Source organism: Centruroides sculpturatus, unplaced genomic scaffold (assembly GCF_000671375.1).
Source record: "Centruroides sculpturatus isolate CEXI.00-Female unplaced genomic scaffold, Cexi_2.0 scaffold1031, whole genome shotgun sequence".
Lineage (NCBI taxonomy): Eukaryota > Metazoa > Arthropoda > Arachnida > Scorpiones > Buthidae > Centruroides > Centruroides sculpturatus.
Genome location: NW_019385211.1, coordinates 149,616 through 168,660, shown reverse-complemented (window position 1 = coordinate 168,660; position 19,045 = coordinate 149,616). Strand labels below are relative to the sequence as shown.

General features: G+C 32.1%; 1 protein-coding gene across 1 annotated transcript in view; it reads left to right on the top strand.

Annotated features, from left to right (window-relative positions):
• The window catches only part of LOC111636190 (DNA-binding protein RFXANK-like), a 45,232-nt gene that overhangs the window by 16,224 nt on the left and 9,963 nt on the right, over nt 1–19,045 (top strand). The window contains exon 5 of the mRNA XM_023381385.1: nt 6,873–7,020. Within this exon, the coding sequence (XP_023237153.1) occupies nt 6,873–7,020 (148 nt within the window). The remainder of the gene's footprint in view (nt 1–6,872; nt 7,021–19,045) is intronic.

Below are 19,045 nucleotides of genomic sequence, written 5' to 3'. Positions count from 1 at the left end.
TTAATTTTCTAATTTTTAACGATACAATAGCGACGATTATTATTTTAAAAAATTTTTGTTAGGCTTAACATCGATGAAAATTCAACGCAAAATAGGTTAATAGCGATATACTAATATACTAATTACATGGAATATAATAATATACTACACTAATAATGGATTTTTTCATACTTTTCGGTTATCCGACTTTTCAATTATCCGGCCAACCCCAGTCCCCAATTAGGGCGGATAATCGAGGTTCTACTGTACTATCTTCTAAAATACTCTCAGCATCTTAATCTTCAACAACTTAATCCTTTACTTCACTACTTCATTCTATGAGGCTAAGTCCAATTCATTAATGGACAGCCTCCTGATCTCTGTATAAAAATAAAAAATAAAAAAATTGTACATTACATTGTCTTGGGTAAGGAAGACAAAGGCCTGTTTGAAAGCCTTTGTCTGCAGCTAACAAGGTCAAACAACCCCAATTTGTACACGATCACAAAGATTGGACAGTAAATGACTGAAAAAGGGTAATGTGGTCTGATGAATCACATTTAAAATTGCATCATGCAGATGGCAGAGTGAGAATATGGAGAAAATAGCACAAGCATTGCTGCAACACTTCAAGTTGGTGAAGACAATGCTATACTGTAGTTTGGGGGATGTTTTCCTGGCATTGTTTGGGTCCTTTGCTTTGTGTGGAACAATGTCTGAATGACCAAGGTATTTAAATATTGTGACTGACCAAGTATATCCAGTCTACCCCATTGGAGATGGATACTTCCAGCATACTTAATGCTCCATGCCATAAGACTCAAATTGTCCAAAGATGGTTTGAAGAGCATGATGGAGACTTCACCTTGCTTATTTAGCTTCCATAATCATCAGATCACAATCCAATTGAGGATTTATGGAATGAGGTTAAAAAGGGCATCAGGCAGCTGGATCCAGACCCATCCATACTTAATGAACTGGGAAATGCAATTCATTGGATATGGTGTCAGCTTCATACAACCACTTACCAACATCTTGTAGAGCACCATTGCAAAAGAGAATTGCAGCAGTATTGTAAGCAAAAAGCAACCCAACAATGTACTGAGTACATGGTCATAATAAATTGACCACTCAGTGTGTGTGTGTGTGTGTGTGTGTATAAATCTGACAGTATTTTGAATGTTGTGGGAGATATGGTGGATGGATTGTCACAGGACTTGGTGAATATCTTAATGAGATCATGGGGAAGATGGTATGCAAATAAAAAATATTAATTAATAAATACAATAGCCAGGACAATAATAAAACAAAAACATTCATAAATTAGAAGAAACTATAAGTCTTCATATTCTCTCCTTTTTTTCAACTCCTCATAAACATAACAGCCTTTATGAACAGAGTCAATCTTTTATTTAAGGCCACTCATCCACCTTGATATGTAAAAATGTTAGAAAAAATTCTAGGGCACCCACACAATCATAAAATCCAGCAACAAGTTGCTTAACTTTCCTGGCAACATTTAAAACTGTGTGTGTGGTGTCATCTGTTATGATATTTTATTATTAAAAATTTTTAATATTTTTAATTATTATAAAATGGAAAAAGCTTAATTTTGATGGTAGGAATGGGTTTTATGAAAAATTGTAAATACTAATGATGAGTAAAATTGTCAGTAAGCCAATCCTATTCAAGATAAGACACCCAAATAGAAGATTTGATCTCGGGATCCCGACCACTTTTCAGTCCTGAAATTTTTGGGATTAAGTTTTCCTGATCCTGAGATTTTCGGGATTGACATCATTTTAAAAAAGTTGCAAAATAGACTTCATGAAGTGAAACGTTCAGTGCCAGTGCTCTTAACAGAATTGCTTGCCTATCATTTTAATATAAAATACAAGAAGTTTTATACCAAGCAAGTAGCACTAATTAACCTAGCGGGCTTGCAATGCTTGCTTGGAATAAAACTTCTTGTATTTTGAACTAAAATGATAGGCAAGCAGTTCTCACTGGATTACCTGGTAATATACTTCATTTTTGTATTTTTGAATTTTTGCAGGTGCTAATTGATTTTCTGGCGCATTCGAGAGCACTGCTTAGTGCGTTTTACCTGTTAATGTGTCAGCCATCTTGTTTTGCCAGTGTGGGTTATTAAAAATAGACCCGATGCCTCTCGCATAGGGGGGATTGATCTTAGGTGAAAAGGTTACGACCCTCACCTTGCCCTGTCAGGATGACACGAGAAAGCCTTTTTACGTATGGAGTAGTGGTTTGCTGGACTCTGAGAGACTCACAGAGACCGAATTTACAAAATTAACACATTTAATTTATTTACAAAATTGTTAAGAAAGAAATGAACCTGTATGAGTCTTCAAATTCTACTTGGAGCTATAACCTAGAGCGGACTTATAAGTATTTACTAATAATTCCTGATTTCTCCAACTTCTATCAAACCTGAATGTACAGTACTTTCTCAGCAGCTGCATATATGTACAACAAATTGAGAAGCAGACTTGGTGATGAGACACTGGATGCAGTTATTTCTCAGATCATATTTTCTCAATTCAAATCAGAATGTTCCTATTAGATTAGTTTTCTTTATATTTAAGAAAAATGTGGCTGATTAATATTATTTTTAAATACATTTTACTAAGAAACTTACTATACTATCTACTTACTAGGTTGTTACATGAAAGACATTTATTTAGTCAATGCTAAGAGAGATTTTTGTTAATTTTCAACGTTTATTTGCATAGTTTGTTACATAAAGGTTTTTTCAAATTATGTAAGTTTAAAGAGATCTCAGTGATGCTTGAAAAAAAATAACTTTAACATGAAGACTGAGTGAGTTTAAGTCTGGTTAATCTGACTAAGTCTGATCAGTTAGAGTGATTAGATTAGCTAGGTGTATACCGTAAAATACGTTGATTTTTGTCTAAATTTGATTTGTTGATTAAAGAGCTGATTTCTGTAGGATTTTCTTATTTTTTATTAACCCTCAATACCAAAATGATCCCGGGATTGACTAAGTATAATCCAGAAACCCCAGGATTAGAAATAAGGGCTGGGATTGAATTTCCTACACCCAAACCTCTTTTATCTCCCCACCCCTTGACCTTTAATCAACAAAATTTAATAGCATTGATCTCCTAATACACAAATCCCCTTGCAAAAATTTCAGAAACTTTTGACAAGCACAGGAGCTTCAAAGAGGGTGAACAAAATCGTGCTCCCATACAAACACACACACACACACACACACAAACAAACATCTATACATATAGAAAAATTCCCCAATTTTTTTTGATTTCTTGACATTTCAAGATCCTGAGTCTAAAAATTAAGTCTTGGGCAGTTATTTTTTGAATGATCACCATTATTTCCCTTTGTTATATATATAACAGAGTTGGAAAAGTAAAAATTATATTAATTAATAAATACAGTGGCCAGAACAATAAAATTAAACAACAAAAAGGACAGAATATTCTAAACCAGTGTTGTCCAACCAAAATTGTTTACTGGGCCAAACCCAAAAATAAAAATACACCGTGGACCACACAAATTTATTTACAACAAAACATATACAACTATACAGTATTTTGTATGTATTTTAATGTGAAACTTACTTTTTAATTTTTCACTTAATTTTTTTAATATTAACAGGTATTTTTGATGTTGTACAACAGAGTTGGTTTTTTAAAATTTTTATCGATGAATCTATTACGACTTTCATATTTAACATTTTACATTTAACAATCTTCAGTTTTGAGAAAAGAGATTCACAGAGATAGATGATTCCCATTGCAGCTGTAATGCTCATTGTGTTTTTTAGGTTAGGGAATTTATCATTACAGAGATATTTTGTATAAAACTGAACTTTGTTATTGGCCTCAAACATGTATTTCAATTCAGAAGATCAATGAAGATCTATCAAATCTATCTGCAAATTTGTTGGAGCTTGTTCCACAACAATGTCAGATGTACATAAGAAAATATTAAATATATTCTCATAAATTTTTAAATATGAAAATCTTTCTCAAAATTCTCTTAGTAAATTAGTAATTTCATTTGCATATTTAGAAAAATGTTTTTTGTCACTATTAAATCTATGTAATTTTGGACAATGAATTGTAGTTTTTGATTTTAACTGACTTTCATAAAGTTTGAGTTCTGCTATGAATGATTCTATATTTTGATAACAGTCTGTGATCAATTTGTGTTCACCTTGAAGCTGCTTATTAAGTTTGTTTAATTTCATTGTGATATTTTAAGGAAACGTAAATCCAAAAGCCACTGTCCATCATATAATTTAGGAACATTCTGGTCATTTTCATTTATAAAAATTCAAATTTCTTTTCTCAATTTCAAGATGATTTGCAACGAATTGTGGGAACTTTTTAAATGGGGCAAAATTTTCAACTTGAAATAAGTTTTATATTTTTCGATTTAATTTTGTATTTAACTTTTTTATCCAATATTTGGTATTATTTTGCACCTTTTCAAAATTTCCACAACACACTTTTATCCGTTATTCTTAGCACTATATACAGTATTAGTAGCCCGGGACACCCCCTAGTGAGCGTTCCTTACAAATTCCCATGAGGCACGTTTGATCCACTTAATATATGAAAGTTTGATGCATATTATTTTGAGTTTTGAAGCACATAATATTTAAATGTTTGATGCACTTAATACAGTATATATAAATATATACAATTCTTTATCTTAAAAACTAATAAATCAATAGACAAACAGCAAACAGGATTTCTATATATCATACGGTAGGAGACACGACGCTATTAAAAATAATTATTTAGTGTTATTAAACATTCTATAAATACTTTAAAATAGTTTAATTTGTTTATTTACCTTAGCTGGTAAACCTTGATGTTAAATGTATCTGCCATTTCTTTGACAAATTTCCCGTGAGTCAATGTGAGACGTTCACTGAGTCACGGGATGTTGTAAACATGCGGCGTAAGGTTAATCAAGGCATATAATAATTATTTATACCATTCCATGGTATAAATAATAAATTCCTATTACAAATAAAAATAATTTATTGTTAATTTAAAATCTTCACTAGGGTGCCCATAGTGGGTGTTTTAGGCATACCGTTACAACTTACATGTTGATTGGCTGTAACAGAATCGGCATGCAAAAATAGATTGTTGCCAAAGAATTTAAAGGCAATTTTACTGTGCACGAGCAGTGACAAAGGCAAGTGAATCACTGCAAAATTGTGCTAAATGGAGAGCCAGCATCAAAGTGGAAGATACCAATGACACTTTTGCTCAACTGAAAGAAACTTGCCTTTTATTTTCTCAGACAAATCCTGTACTGCAATGGTTCCCAAACTTTTTTGATTCTAGGTGCCCTTGCTAAATGCAGATTTTTCCAAGGTGTCCTATGTCAAATTCTAACAAGTACATTAAATTCTAACATTATAAAACTTTTATAACATTTCGTAGTGCCCCTGTGAGAAAGCTGCAGTGCCCTGGGGTGCCGTGGCACACACTTTGGGAACCACTACCATAGTGTATTGTAAAACTGCTTGGTACTTATGGTTAATTTTGGCTAAGACTTCTTCCTTATATCTCCACTAAGTTCCCAGCAAAGAAACATTTGTGGGCTATTATTTGGCCATTGTAAGCCAGCATTTGATTGTGTCTGTTGCAGAAAGCAAATCATTTGCTGTTTTCTCCAAGTAAAATATTCTAATTTTTATACTCTTTTAATCCAACATTATAAAATTGGTAAAGCTGAAGAAGGCTAGAACAATTTGGAGGAGTTTCATTTTCCCAGCTATTATATGTACATAACAAGGAAAATTATTGAAATTGTGTCAAATTTGACCCTCCAAATTTTTTACAGATCTCTACATTTTCAGACACCCTGAATCCAAAAAAGTCAAAAACACAGGAAAAAAGGTATGTTTGTGTGTTAGCATCTATTTCATTTAATATGTCAGGTTGAAGAAATGAAATTTGGCAAGGTAGCTTTTGTGTAAGGATGCATCGATGCTATTAAATTTTGGTGGATAGCGGTTGTTGGGGTGGAGAGAGTGGGAGTGATCATCTGTCATATCTCGAGAGGAATCGGACTTAATGCGGATGTTACTTGTTAGCATTTACAATTTATGAAACTCATCTCTATCCTCAAAATTAGGCTTTTTGCCACACAATTAAATTTATTATAATTAAAAATATTAAATTGTTAATTGCAAAAATGTAAAAATTAAATGTTTATATTCTCACTCTTCCAACTGACATCTATACAGCTAATTTGCATCCATTCTGCTTCTTCAAGGATTAAATTTGGTCTTCTTTTTCTGTGTATCTCATGTCTTCTTTGTCGGCGTATATCTTTTAAGAAAAATAAATATATGCAGCTACAATACTTTTATGCTCCACTAATATAAAAATGTAATATCTTTCATAAACTGTTATAAACATAAGGACATATCAAAAAACGGTCTTTCAACACAAAATTTCAATTCAAGTTCAAGCAGCTTATTTGCTTGTTGCTATCTTGAAAAATAGAATATTCCAAAACACCATCTTTGAAAAAATTCCGATAATCTCTGAAGACAATCATTAATATGTTTACTACAGTTAGTTATTACTAGGGCCTTTATGTATATGTATATATATTAAAAATTATGGAAATATGTACATTAACATGTACTCATTTTTCTTAAAATAGTGATCTTGCAATGCATATGCCATGGAAACCANTATCCTCAAAATTAGGCTTTTTGCCACACAATTTCATTTATTATAATTAAAAATATTAACTTTCAAATTAATTTTTTTAAAAATAAAATCTCACAACCTGAGTTGTGTAACTTTTCTAGCTGTTTAGTATATAAAAATCCAGCACATTTTTATTTACAGGATGGAAATACATCATTGATGTATGCAGCATTTTGTAATCATGCTTTGTGTGTACATGAATTACTGACTGCCGGAGCCGACATCACGAAAGAAAATAACAACAAAGACACTGCATTTAACATTGCCATAAGAAGAGGCAGTAAACAGGGTAAGCATCTACATACTTTTTAAAAATAAATATACATCTAAATTACAGAGAATTATTTTGAAAGTTTATTATTTACAATTGATATTTTAACTATTTAATAATAATAATGCATATATTATTATTATTAATTAATTAAATAGTTAGTTGACTTACAAGGGAACAGCATGATGTTGGGGTCACCAATTTTATTCAAATGTGGTAAAGATATAGTGCATCCTCAATGACTGACATGTGCCAAGCAGTAAAGCACACTACTCAAACTTATAAAGTTAAAAATTGAACAATAACTTAAAACCTTTAGAATTTCTGCCATTCAGAGAGTGGCTGATGGAATGTCAGTGTGAGTTTCATTATCATAAGATTGGTGTTTTGAATCTCAATGGTATTTTTGTATTTATTAAAGTGAAAATTGTCAGAGAGGAAAACTACAAATGTACAATAAACAGGTTAGTAAAACAATAAAAACTACCTATTTCAGTATCATTTCAATGTCACAAGCAATTAAGAAATGCTACCTAACAATAATTAAAAACAAAATGTTTTCTGTATATTTAGGTACAATATCTACTTACTCTGGCAACAAAATCATTCTTTAACCTATGTGAATAATTGTGTGTTTGTTTGCAAAAGAACAAAAAGATGACTTCATAGTGTTGTGCTAATATTGATAGCATAGAAATTTATTTTGCAGAAGAATCACTGCCTACAATACAGTATTGTAAAAATTATTTTGCATTTCTGTGTATATACTTGGATCTTGTTTATTAATATACACAGAAATGTAAAACAATAAGGGGACATAGAGATAAAAAAAATTGCAAAATTATGTTTTTATGTATTGTGACAGATTAATTATTAGTAGTCAAGGGTTCTTCATCAATTTTGGAAGTTGCAAAGGCATTAGGAAAAAACATTAAATGTTCTAATATTTTCAAATGTGATATGATACACATGATTCTCCTCCAAATTAGTTGATGACAGAAGCATTTTTTAGATGTTGAGTTTGTTTTTCCAGTGACATACATTATGTAAATCTTCTTATTGTAAAAATACTGCATTTATTAAATGCACAGAAATGTTTATTGTTTCATATGCTTCTATAACAATTACCATCCACTAAATTGTATTCCCAAAGAGCAAACAGATTGAATAATGTTAATAAAAATGTCTTATAAACAAAATTATTGTTATTTAAATCTTATCATCTGCCCAAATAAATTGTAAATAAATATTACGTATGAATCTCATATGTCCATGAATATACAAAAATAATTTTTATATAAATATAACAACTTTATTCTTGTATTTTTAAACTGAAAATTATAGCACATTGCATCAATTATTGGGTATGCACTATAACCTCACTGAGTTTGATCAAAATTGGTGACCCCAGTGTCATGCTGTCCCCTCCTTAGTTATATATTATAAGATAGGTAATAAATCTTCATAAAACATTTACAAATGCTTTAGTCAGTTTTGCCCATTATTTATTGTACCCAGAATATGACTATTACATAAAGGAAATTTTGTTACAAATTTAACAGAAAAACATTAAAACTTTATCAAAAGCAAAATTAAAAAGTAAGAAATCTAAAAATTATGGAGAAAACAGATAAGAAATAATACAAGTGGAAGGTTAATCCTTGGATAGAAATTGCCAAGCTTTTGACAAAATTCCAGAAACTCCATTACTTGGATTGCTTAATTCGTATCATTTGCATCTTTCTAAAGTGAATTAATGTAGCACTTGCCTCCAATGTCTGTCATGCAAGATTAATTTTTTGGATTGAATATCTTTTTGTTTTAACTCTTTTTGGATTAATCAATAAATGCTTACATTTGAATTACTGAATATGAAACTAAAAAATTCTTTAGCCAAATAAAATGTTCTCACATTTTACTTTATTTTAAATATTTTTCTAATTACAAAAAATTACAAGTACACCCATAAAGAGATATGTAATAAACAGTTAAAATCTCAAAACTGTAAAATGCATTATATATCAGGTCACTGTGTTATCAACTGCCCTAATTATATTTGTAAAATACACTTCACACCAACGTTCAAATAAAATAAAGTAATTAACTCTTCAGTGTTGTGGCGTTACAAATTGCAACTTTTTAGATTTTAGACATACTCGCTATCACTTTTGATAGCTTATAGCTACCATCCTCAGGTGAAAAATTGAATACATTATTTTTGAATGTTTGGCTTTTGACTGGACTTTTCAAATTATCAAAGGCACGTGGATTGAATACAGAATAAACTAAAATTAAAACTGAAATATTTTCAAAAATTATAGAAACACACTGCAAATGATGTAATAAGTGAGCTGTATTTGGTTGTGGTACAAATGAGAATGTAAAAGCATAGTTTAAATTGTTTGAATAATGTTATCCACAGTTGCAGGATTTCTAAGGTCTGTGTATTGCTCGTACTGCTTGTATAAAATTGATATAATTTCCTTATATCCATCGATGCACATTTTGAAGTCATCATCTTGTAAATGCACTGCTACTTAGCTCTGGATACTCAGTATCACATGTTATATTTGCGAGAGGCTCTTCTTCTCATCACAGAAAACAATTATTTTCAATTTAATGGCAAAATATACAAACACACCCAGGGAGTGCCAATGGGTGAGAACCCATTGGCACTCCCTGGGTGTGTTTGTATATTTTGCCCTCTCACCCATTTTAGCAGAGCTCATCATGAAGAATATAGAGTATTGTATTTTCAATGCCCCTTTGACTGTCCACTATCCAATCATGTATTTAGATATGTAGATGACATATTGCTTGCATAAGATCGCAGATGAATTAGACAACTTTATTCAAATGTTAGCTTCTATATAGCCACCCATCAACTTTACAGTGGAAGAACAACAAAATACCTGAATCTCCTTTTAGATCTCAAAATACATAGATCTCCTAAACTGCTATTTTCTGTACACCATAAAAACAACAGTGTGCCACATATTATCCCTGCAACTGCTTTCCAACCCTCATATTTTGTAAATTACATCTCTCATTTGGAGAGTGCTCCTTCTCCCATCCATTCAGACAATAATAGACAAGGAATTACAATTTATTAATAAGGCGGTGCACAATGCTGGTTATTCTCCTTCTAGGTTTCGTTATCTCTATAACCATGTCAAAAACAAATTGTTTCAACAGTCTTTCCTCTGCAACAAAGAACTAAAGATAGTACAACCTCTGATACTGTTTATGGGCCCTATATTGCTAAAAATAGCATGTCTTTTTAGAAAGCATGGCTTTGCCTGTAACCCCTCAACCAACACTAAGATGAGTGTTATGTAATGATAGAGATACTCTCACATTAATTACTAAGATGAGTGTTATGTAATGATAGAGATACTCTCACATAGAGATACTCTCACATTGGGGTCTACAAAATTCTGTTAAAACATATACTATTGGGAGGAAATTATCTATGTAGGGCTACTACCAGAATGCTATGGTCCCGCATCCTGGAACATCAAGAGGATATTAGAAACAATACACCAGCAATGGAGTTATCTAAAAAGGTACCAGACCAGGAATATCAATAGGCTTACCATAATATTTTTTTCTTGAACCGGGACAATTATGAGAAAATAATCACAACAGAAAAAAGAGTTAAAAACAATTTTTAATAACTTGACTGAACTTATTATTAAGTTGTTAATATTTATTTAAAAATTCTATGCTATTTGTAATAACATCGAAATTTAATGCAATTTAAATCGGTACCTTCAAAATGTGACAATATATTTGAGGAAGTTCTTTCTGCTGCTACTAGGCTTGTCTTATGTTTAACACGTTTTAAGTGATCTTAATGTCCGAATGTCCACCACAAGTTACTGAAAATTCTGAAAAGCACACTTCACATTTCACTTTATCAATTCAATATGACCATAAACTTTTTCAAAAACTTTTTTAATTCATCAGTAAACACACGGTTTCTTTAGGCATTTTGGAGATTAAATTAATTTAATGCAAAATACAAAATAATTGAAAATGCAGACTAGCAACTCAAACTCGACTAAGATAGGACATACAGAACAATGACATGCCAGTGTAAATTTGAGTGTTGCCAACTCTAATTGAAGTGACATATCTAAAAAATGAAATAAAAACATCTGGATCTCAGGCTACCTGCTATTATAAATTCTGTGAAAAAATATCTAGAAGAATTTAGATATTTTATTTTTTAATTAGGCCACATGCTATAGATTTTGGGAGAAAACATCTAGACAACATTAAAAGTACATAGATTTAGATACACTCACTGTTGCCAATCTAAATATTTTGTAACAGAGGAGACATTTTAGTTGCCAAATTGCCATTTTACTGGAGGCTGCACTATTTTAACTTATTGGATATTCGGTGCTTTTAAAATTTTACCAAATAACCAAAACAAAATGACAAACTGGCCAGGATGCAGGGACCACATCATCAAACCGGGACATCTAGTAAGCCTAGATACTACCGCTTTGGGCACACACTAAATTACTTAAGTAGTGCAATGATCGAAGAGAGTTATTTATATGGGGGAACCTCTATATATCCGTTGTAACACTGTGCAGTACACCGACCTTAGAAATCCCACAACTGTGGATAACATTATTCAAACAATTTAAATTATGATTTTACATTCTCATTTCTACCACAACCAAATACAGCTCGCTTAATTGCTTTTTAAATATTTTTAAGGATATTATATTATTTGCAGCATGTTTCTATAATTTTTGAAAATATTTCAGTTTTAATTTTAGTTTTTTCTGTATTCCATCCACGTGCCTTTGATAATTTGAAAAGTCCATTCAAAGCCAAACATTCGATTCTAATTATATTATTCTACATTTATTACTTTGTGTTTTACTGCTATTGGAGGTATTAAACCCAATGTCTCAAACTCCACTTCCTCCCCTCTCCCGAAGTGTCTTATGTCCAGTAAGCATCAACAGTATCCCAGTGAATCAGTGTTAAAAACTCAATGTGTGGATTCTTTTTTCTCCTATGACCAAATCGGCTTCATCAATTCCCAAAAAATTTGTTACATTTCTTGAGGAGCATGTTGTTATTATTTTATCGAAATTATATAAATTACTGACAAAATTTGATTGGTTGGTTAATTTGCATAAGGAACATGAGGAATGTTTAACTACTGCAGGGCTTAAAGCAGTCATGGCAGTGAAAAAAGTGAGAAAAGAGAGTTTACATTGAAAAAAGCTAATAGTGTTAAAGTGAACTAAAAGAGGCATTATTAAAAAAAAAAAAAAAAACACACAAACACACACACATTTTGTATCAATAACATTGCATGTGATATTAGATTGATTATTAAGTGGACTGAAAAAATTAAATATGAAAATAGTTAGGGTGAGTTTATACTCCAGAAAAGTGACCAGTAAGACTGCATTAAGTTTATGTAAAGAGTCCTACCATTATACAGCAAAGGAAATGGAAGAGTAACATAACTACCAGAATGTCTCTCTATATTTATTTCAAAATCACTCTTAACACTGAACTATAGGTGTACTTATGCCTTAGTACCATGTGATTTTATCAAAGCGTTGTGGAGATCGGTATTTCACAAGGATACAAGCAAGGAGAACTTGTGCAAATTCCTACAGCATGTGCAAAGCAAGCCTTGGGAAGCTCTTGTTATGTTAGCCTATATACATGTACAGTACATATGTAGATGACAGTGCTTTATCATGTCACACATGGTCACAATAAACTGTATGGGGTGTGCTGGTCGCTATTTCACACATAAGTGCATTTATGAAAAAAAATTCCACGTGGGAAGTGAAAAAAAGCAAGAAAAGTGAGTTTGCCTCAGAAAAAGCTAAAAAGAGAGTAGCTATCTGAAAAAGCGAGTCACTTTAAGCCCTGCTACTGTCATAAAAAAGTGGAAGAATTATCCAACCTTGTGTCAACTTCTTTGAGCCAGTATTCTCTTCATTTGTATTTTTTGAACACTTCCAGTAATAGAACTATTATTTTTCTTTTTGACACTAGCTGGCTTTTCGTATGATGAACCTGACATTTTGAATTGCTGGATTGTTTTGTGAAACATTTTGAATTTATTGGTTAAGAGACCAAATGGAGATTTTTTTATCTCCCCTAAGAATTGTTATAAAATACCCCAAAAATAATTTAGTCATTGCAGAACTAGATACTGAAACCAACAAGAGTTTGATCTTCAAGAATTTGTTCAAATGAGAAATCTAAATATTTTTGATGAGATGGTGGTCTATAATGTGAAGGAAAAGGCTTATCCCATACTATAAGCTGCATAACAGCAGTGTAAATTGGCTTACCTTAGAGCTGATTGTTTAACAATTGGTGGGAAAATTTTACTTTTGATTTAGAAAATAATGTCTTACTTCAAATTACTACTTTTTAGGGATAGGAAAGCCGTAGAGGATCAAACATAACTAAGGAAGTGTCTAGGACAGGGATGTCCAACCCGTGGCCCGCACCACTCAAGATTTTTATGAGGCCCAATGCATCATAAATTTTTTTAGGTACAATTTCGTTTATTTTGGTAAAATATGTCGTAAAAATTATTTTCATTTCACTGGATATACTTTGATGTCGTAATGATGTAATTGGTGCTAGAAAATTGTTATGCATGTGGGATAGTACATATTGTTGTGAACAATTCTTTTTGTGCATGAAAAACATCAAAACTGCTAAAAGAAATAAGTTGAGTGATTCCCATTTAACTAACATTCTTAGAATTAAGACTAGTACCATAAAAAGCAAATATTGATAATATTATAGAAGGAAAGCAATGTCAAAAATTGCATTCAATTTATTTTTATTTTGTGTGAGTATAATTGTTTTACTGCCAATAATACAGTATTTTTTGTAATTATATATATTTGTTCTTAAATCTCAATATTCATATTTTGGACTTTTTAAAAGCATATATTTATATAAAGTACCTTTGTGGCCCACTGAATATAAGTAAATTACTAATTTGGCCCATAAGGAAAAATGGTTGGACAACCCTAGTCTAGGAATATGAGTGTGTTTGATTTGAATACAGTAGAGCGTCGATTATCTGAATCAATTGGGGACTGGGGTTGTTCGGAAAATTGATATTTCGGATAACCGATTATGTACGAAAAAATATATTAACCTATCGCATGTTGAAATTTTTCTCCGTTGCGTGTCGCTTTGCGTTGCATTTTCGTAGATGTTAAGCCTAACGAAGACTATTGTGTCGTTAAAAATTATTTTTTTTATTTTGTACAAACAAAATTAATATATTGAAAAATATAAAAACAATAAAAAATTATACTTCAGAAGTTAATTTAGTATCAAAAACATAAAATATTTGAGTAGCCCAAGACGTGGCCAAAGATTGCAGCGCCACAGCACTGGCAAAAATTTAAATTTGCCGACTGGAATTCTTTCGGATAATTGACTTTCAGATAATCAATGCTCTACAGTATTTTGGTTTTTTTCTATTGAACGTTGTAGTTTAATGCTAATTCTTACTTACATGTTTATAACTAAGATTGATGGCAGATCTTGAAGGACATCTCTATGTGAATGATGATCTTTTAATACAGGGAGACATTAATACTAGAATTGCCAATGAACTAGATACATTGGTTCAAATATAAATTTTTATAATTCTTGTTCTTAAATATTTTTTCTATTAAGTTTTAGAATTAGTAAATCAAAAAATTTTATTATTGGTCATTTTATAACAATTTCTCTGTTAAATTTACATTTGCCTCTGTAGGTACTTCAGTTAGAGATTTAATTCTAACCCAGTGGATAACTTGAATAAATTACAGGTTTTAAATTTAATTCTGATCATCATCCCATCTCAGTAACTTTTAAATTTCAGAGACGCTTTCAGTCTGTCTTTTTTGTCCAAGATTAAAAAAATTTATTGGAAACCCTCAAAGTTAGATTACTATTCTTTTATTGCCAATTCTAGATATAATGGAATTAAAGAAAAAACTTTTGTTTTGGCTTCCTTATCTTTCTATTCATCTTTACTGATAGAATTGGTGTTTCAGTATGGTACAATATAGCTTGATCTTAATACCAAATATCGAATAAGAGGACACACTGAGTGCAGCATTAACAGTTTTTTATTTTCAGTAATGCTTTCAACGAACTTATATTCATCATCATCAGGTAAAAAAAATTTATAAATAGAATATAATGTTCTAATGTTAGTGGAACACATTATTGTAGATCTTCTGACAACTTATGGAAAATGGTTAATAAATTTAGAGTGCAAAAATTATCCCTTATTATCATTTCTACCAAGGAATGGAATTTGTTTTTGAGGGAGTGTTTCTTTGATCCTTTTTTGGATGTTAATCTTTCTATACATTTTGATAATTATAATCCATCAGTAGATGATTCAATTTCTTTTGAGGAATTAATCTGTTTTGTCATTTGTGAAATAATAAGATCTCTGGTCTAGATAAAATTAAAAGGTAAAATCTCTTTCTAGCTGTTTGCCGATCTGTAATGGACTGTAAAAATATGAAAGTACTTGCAGTTTTGCAAAAAAAAGGTTTAATGAGGAATGAGACCCTGGTACAAAAAATGGCCGTTACTAGGATACTCTCGTCTCTAAATTTAAAAAATTTTTTTTACTACAAAAATACAATAGTGCTGAGGCACCAACATCCAGCCCACATTGAAGTAATACTTCAATAAACAATGTTAATAAATTTAATAATTACAACAGAAATGGCATGTGTAAGTCACCAAGATAAACCATATTTTCTTTCTAGAGGGATGCATAACCAAATTGTGCCCGTTACCTTTCTTAAAAACACCTCTGGGTTTTTACCAGAACTACTCTCACCTTCCCATCAGATCCTTTGATCACTTCTTGTACTCAGCCCATCTACCAACTACCGGGTGGGAGATTTTCGTCCTTTAAGAGGACCATTGAGTTTGGTATTATATTGTCTTTCTCAAATTGCCACTTATGTCAGGCCTGTAAGTTGTTTAAATAGTTAATTTCCTTGTAGAAAAGGGCTGGCAGAACTACAATTTAATAAAAAGTAAAATACATCTGGATACAAGTCCAATTTTGCTTGCCATGTCCAATCACCAGGAACAACTATTTCCATTGCACAGACAACCTTTCTTTAGAGACTATGCCTCTGCACAAATATGCAAAACAGTTTAAAATGTCCACAGGTGACAATCCCAACACAATTAAAAATATAATATTTCTTTGTAGAAAAGGGCTGGCAGAATTACAATTTTGAATAGCCTGTAAAGAAAGGTTGTCTCTGCAATGGAAATAGTTGTTCCTGGTGATTGGATATGGCAAGCAAAATTGGACTCATATCCAGATGTATTTTACTTTTTATTAAATAGTTAATTTCCACTTATGCCACATAACTTGAACAAATTTAGTTAATATTTGCCATTGAGACAAATAATTATAGGGTTTACCGGTGAGATCTGATTCAGGTAGGCTAATCAGAGGTCTTCCGATGAGAAAGTGTCCTGGAATTAGAACTTCAAAGTCGCTTGGGTCAAAGGACATAGGAGTGAGCGGTCTGCTGTTCAAAATTCTTATCTGTGTGGTGATGGTTATAAACTGTGTTATAGTTAGACGTGAGTTACCTATGGTTCTTTTTAGGTGATGTTTAAAGGACTTGACTCCCACTTCCCAAAGGCCACCGAAATTGGGTGATCTGGATGGTATGAACTTCCAGGTGACTTCCTTGCTGGTGAGATAATAGCTAAACTGTCAGGGGGTGCTCTTACGTAGGCATTTCAACTCCGTACTGGCACCCATAAAATTTGTGGCATTATCTGTCCAAATTGACACACTTTTACCACTTCTGCTAAAAAAATCTTTTCAAGGTTGCTATCATTGCCTCAGTTGTTAAGTCGGTAACTACTTCAAGGTGAATTGCCCTAGTCACAAGGCAAATGAAGATTGCGATGTAGCACTTGTGTTAGGTGCCCTTTCTTTGTCCCTTATCTATATATATAAAAATGAATGTATGTCTGTGTGTCTGTCTTATGTCCTTTATGCATTACCACACCGTTTATCCGACTGCCATGAAACTTTGGGAAGTTGTTTAATATACTCTCGCGCAGGTTTTTGGCATAGTACGATTGCCATAAAACTTAGGAAAGTTTTTTAATACACTCCCACGAAGGTTTCTGGCATAGTACATTTAACCCACAATAGATGGCACGCGTTTATACAAGTGTGTTCGATCAATTTCAAATTGTGAAGACTATTTCCCCCTATTTCAAAAAATATCTCTATATATGCATTTGTGAACTGTTATTTACGATATTTGTAATAATTTTTGTTTAATCACTTTATTTCAACTTTTTTTTGCTAATTATGTATTCGCTCGAACTTCGTTAAAACCTTAACTGTACCCCGAACAACAACCGAAGTTGTAGGAAGAAATTCGCGTATTTTACCGATCTAGGTATCCCCCCTTTTCCAAATTTTAATATCGACTCAAAATAATTTAAAAAGACAAATTACAATAAAACGGTTTATTATCCAACTATCAGAAATTTCACAACATGCCAAGGAAGAGAGGAAGGAGCAATTAAATAATTAAAATTATAAAGGATTAAAAAATATATATATAAAAATGGGGAATATCGCACTTCTGACAATCGCAGCGAGTGTGTGGGCTAAATTTGGAGAATCCGTGCTTCTCGCATGGACAACTGTATGTGGCCGGCTCACGCGTCGGAAAACCTTCCGATTTATTCGTGTACGCACCAGACGGAAAAACAAAAAATATCGTGTATCCACAAACACTCCAATAAATAAATAGAATTGAAACGACACTTTGAAATGTTTTCCCGATGAAAATGAATAATAATAATAAGTTTCAATAAAAATGATAAAATGTAAATTGAATTTTATCATAACGAGTTTGCTTAAATTTCCTTTCTTCTGAGATCGCAGCAATGCGCGACGGGTAAGCTAGTATTTAATAAAAAAAGGGCCACAAAAATCAATCCCTACATGTTTAAAGGGTGGCTTGGAGTGATTTGCTCTGAAGGAAGATTTCCTAGGATTTGTTCCATGCCTTTGCATCATTTGCTTTAGAAATAAACCCAGTCATGTAGTACATACAGAACTATCCTTCTAGCCAGGTTTCTTCCACTTAAAAGCCAGAATTCTTCTCTGATGAGGTAAAGTCTGTGCACCAACATGCAAATTTTTCAGATATTATCTCATAATTAAGTGGGTTAACTTGTGATTTTTAGGTAGCAAAATTGGAAACTTTTTGTCAAATGATAAATTTGAATTACTCAATCTACTGCCAACTCTCATTAGGCCTTGTTTATCTAGAAAGGGATGTAACCTGCTTACCCATTTGCAGTGTTTTTTTTCTTCAGCAAAGGCCACTCCTTGTACCTTGCCAATCAAATAAATTTTGGACTCCTGGAGTTCTTCCCTTGATAAAAGACCAGATCAACGAGTTGTGTGTCTTATGTAGAAACTGGAAAATATAACTGAGTATGCAAATTAATTTGATATAATTATTATTAAGTTCAAACAAGGTATTTTCAAAGTCAGAGCTTGACACTGACATCAAATTAATATCAGATTGTTTTTTAAGCTCAGATAGATATTGTTCAGCTGAGGAAGTGTCGATGGCATATTCATCCTGATGTTCAACAGGTGGTGCTAGTTGATATTGCGGACCACTCAACCATAATTCCATGGATAGTAGATCTTGCTGATTTAAACCCCGAGAAACTGCATCTGCAGTATAGGAGTGGGACGCTATATGTTTCCAGTGACAGCCTTCAGTAATAGATTGTATCTTTTCCACTTGATTAACAATAAGGGTCTTCAGGCAATATGTGGGAGTGTTGATCCAAGCAATGTCAACAGTTGAATCTGTGTGTGTAAGATCACCTCAGCTACATCCATTCGCAGACATGAGCATATCTTTTTGATCAGTTGAGACAGTACAAGACAAGCTGATAGTTCTAATTGAGGGATTGTAATGACCTTAAGAGG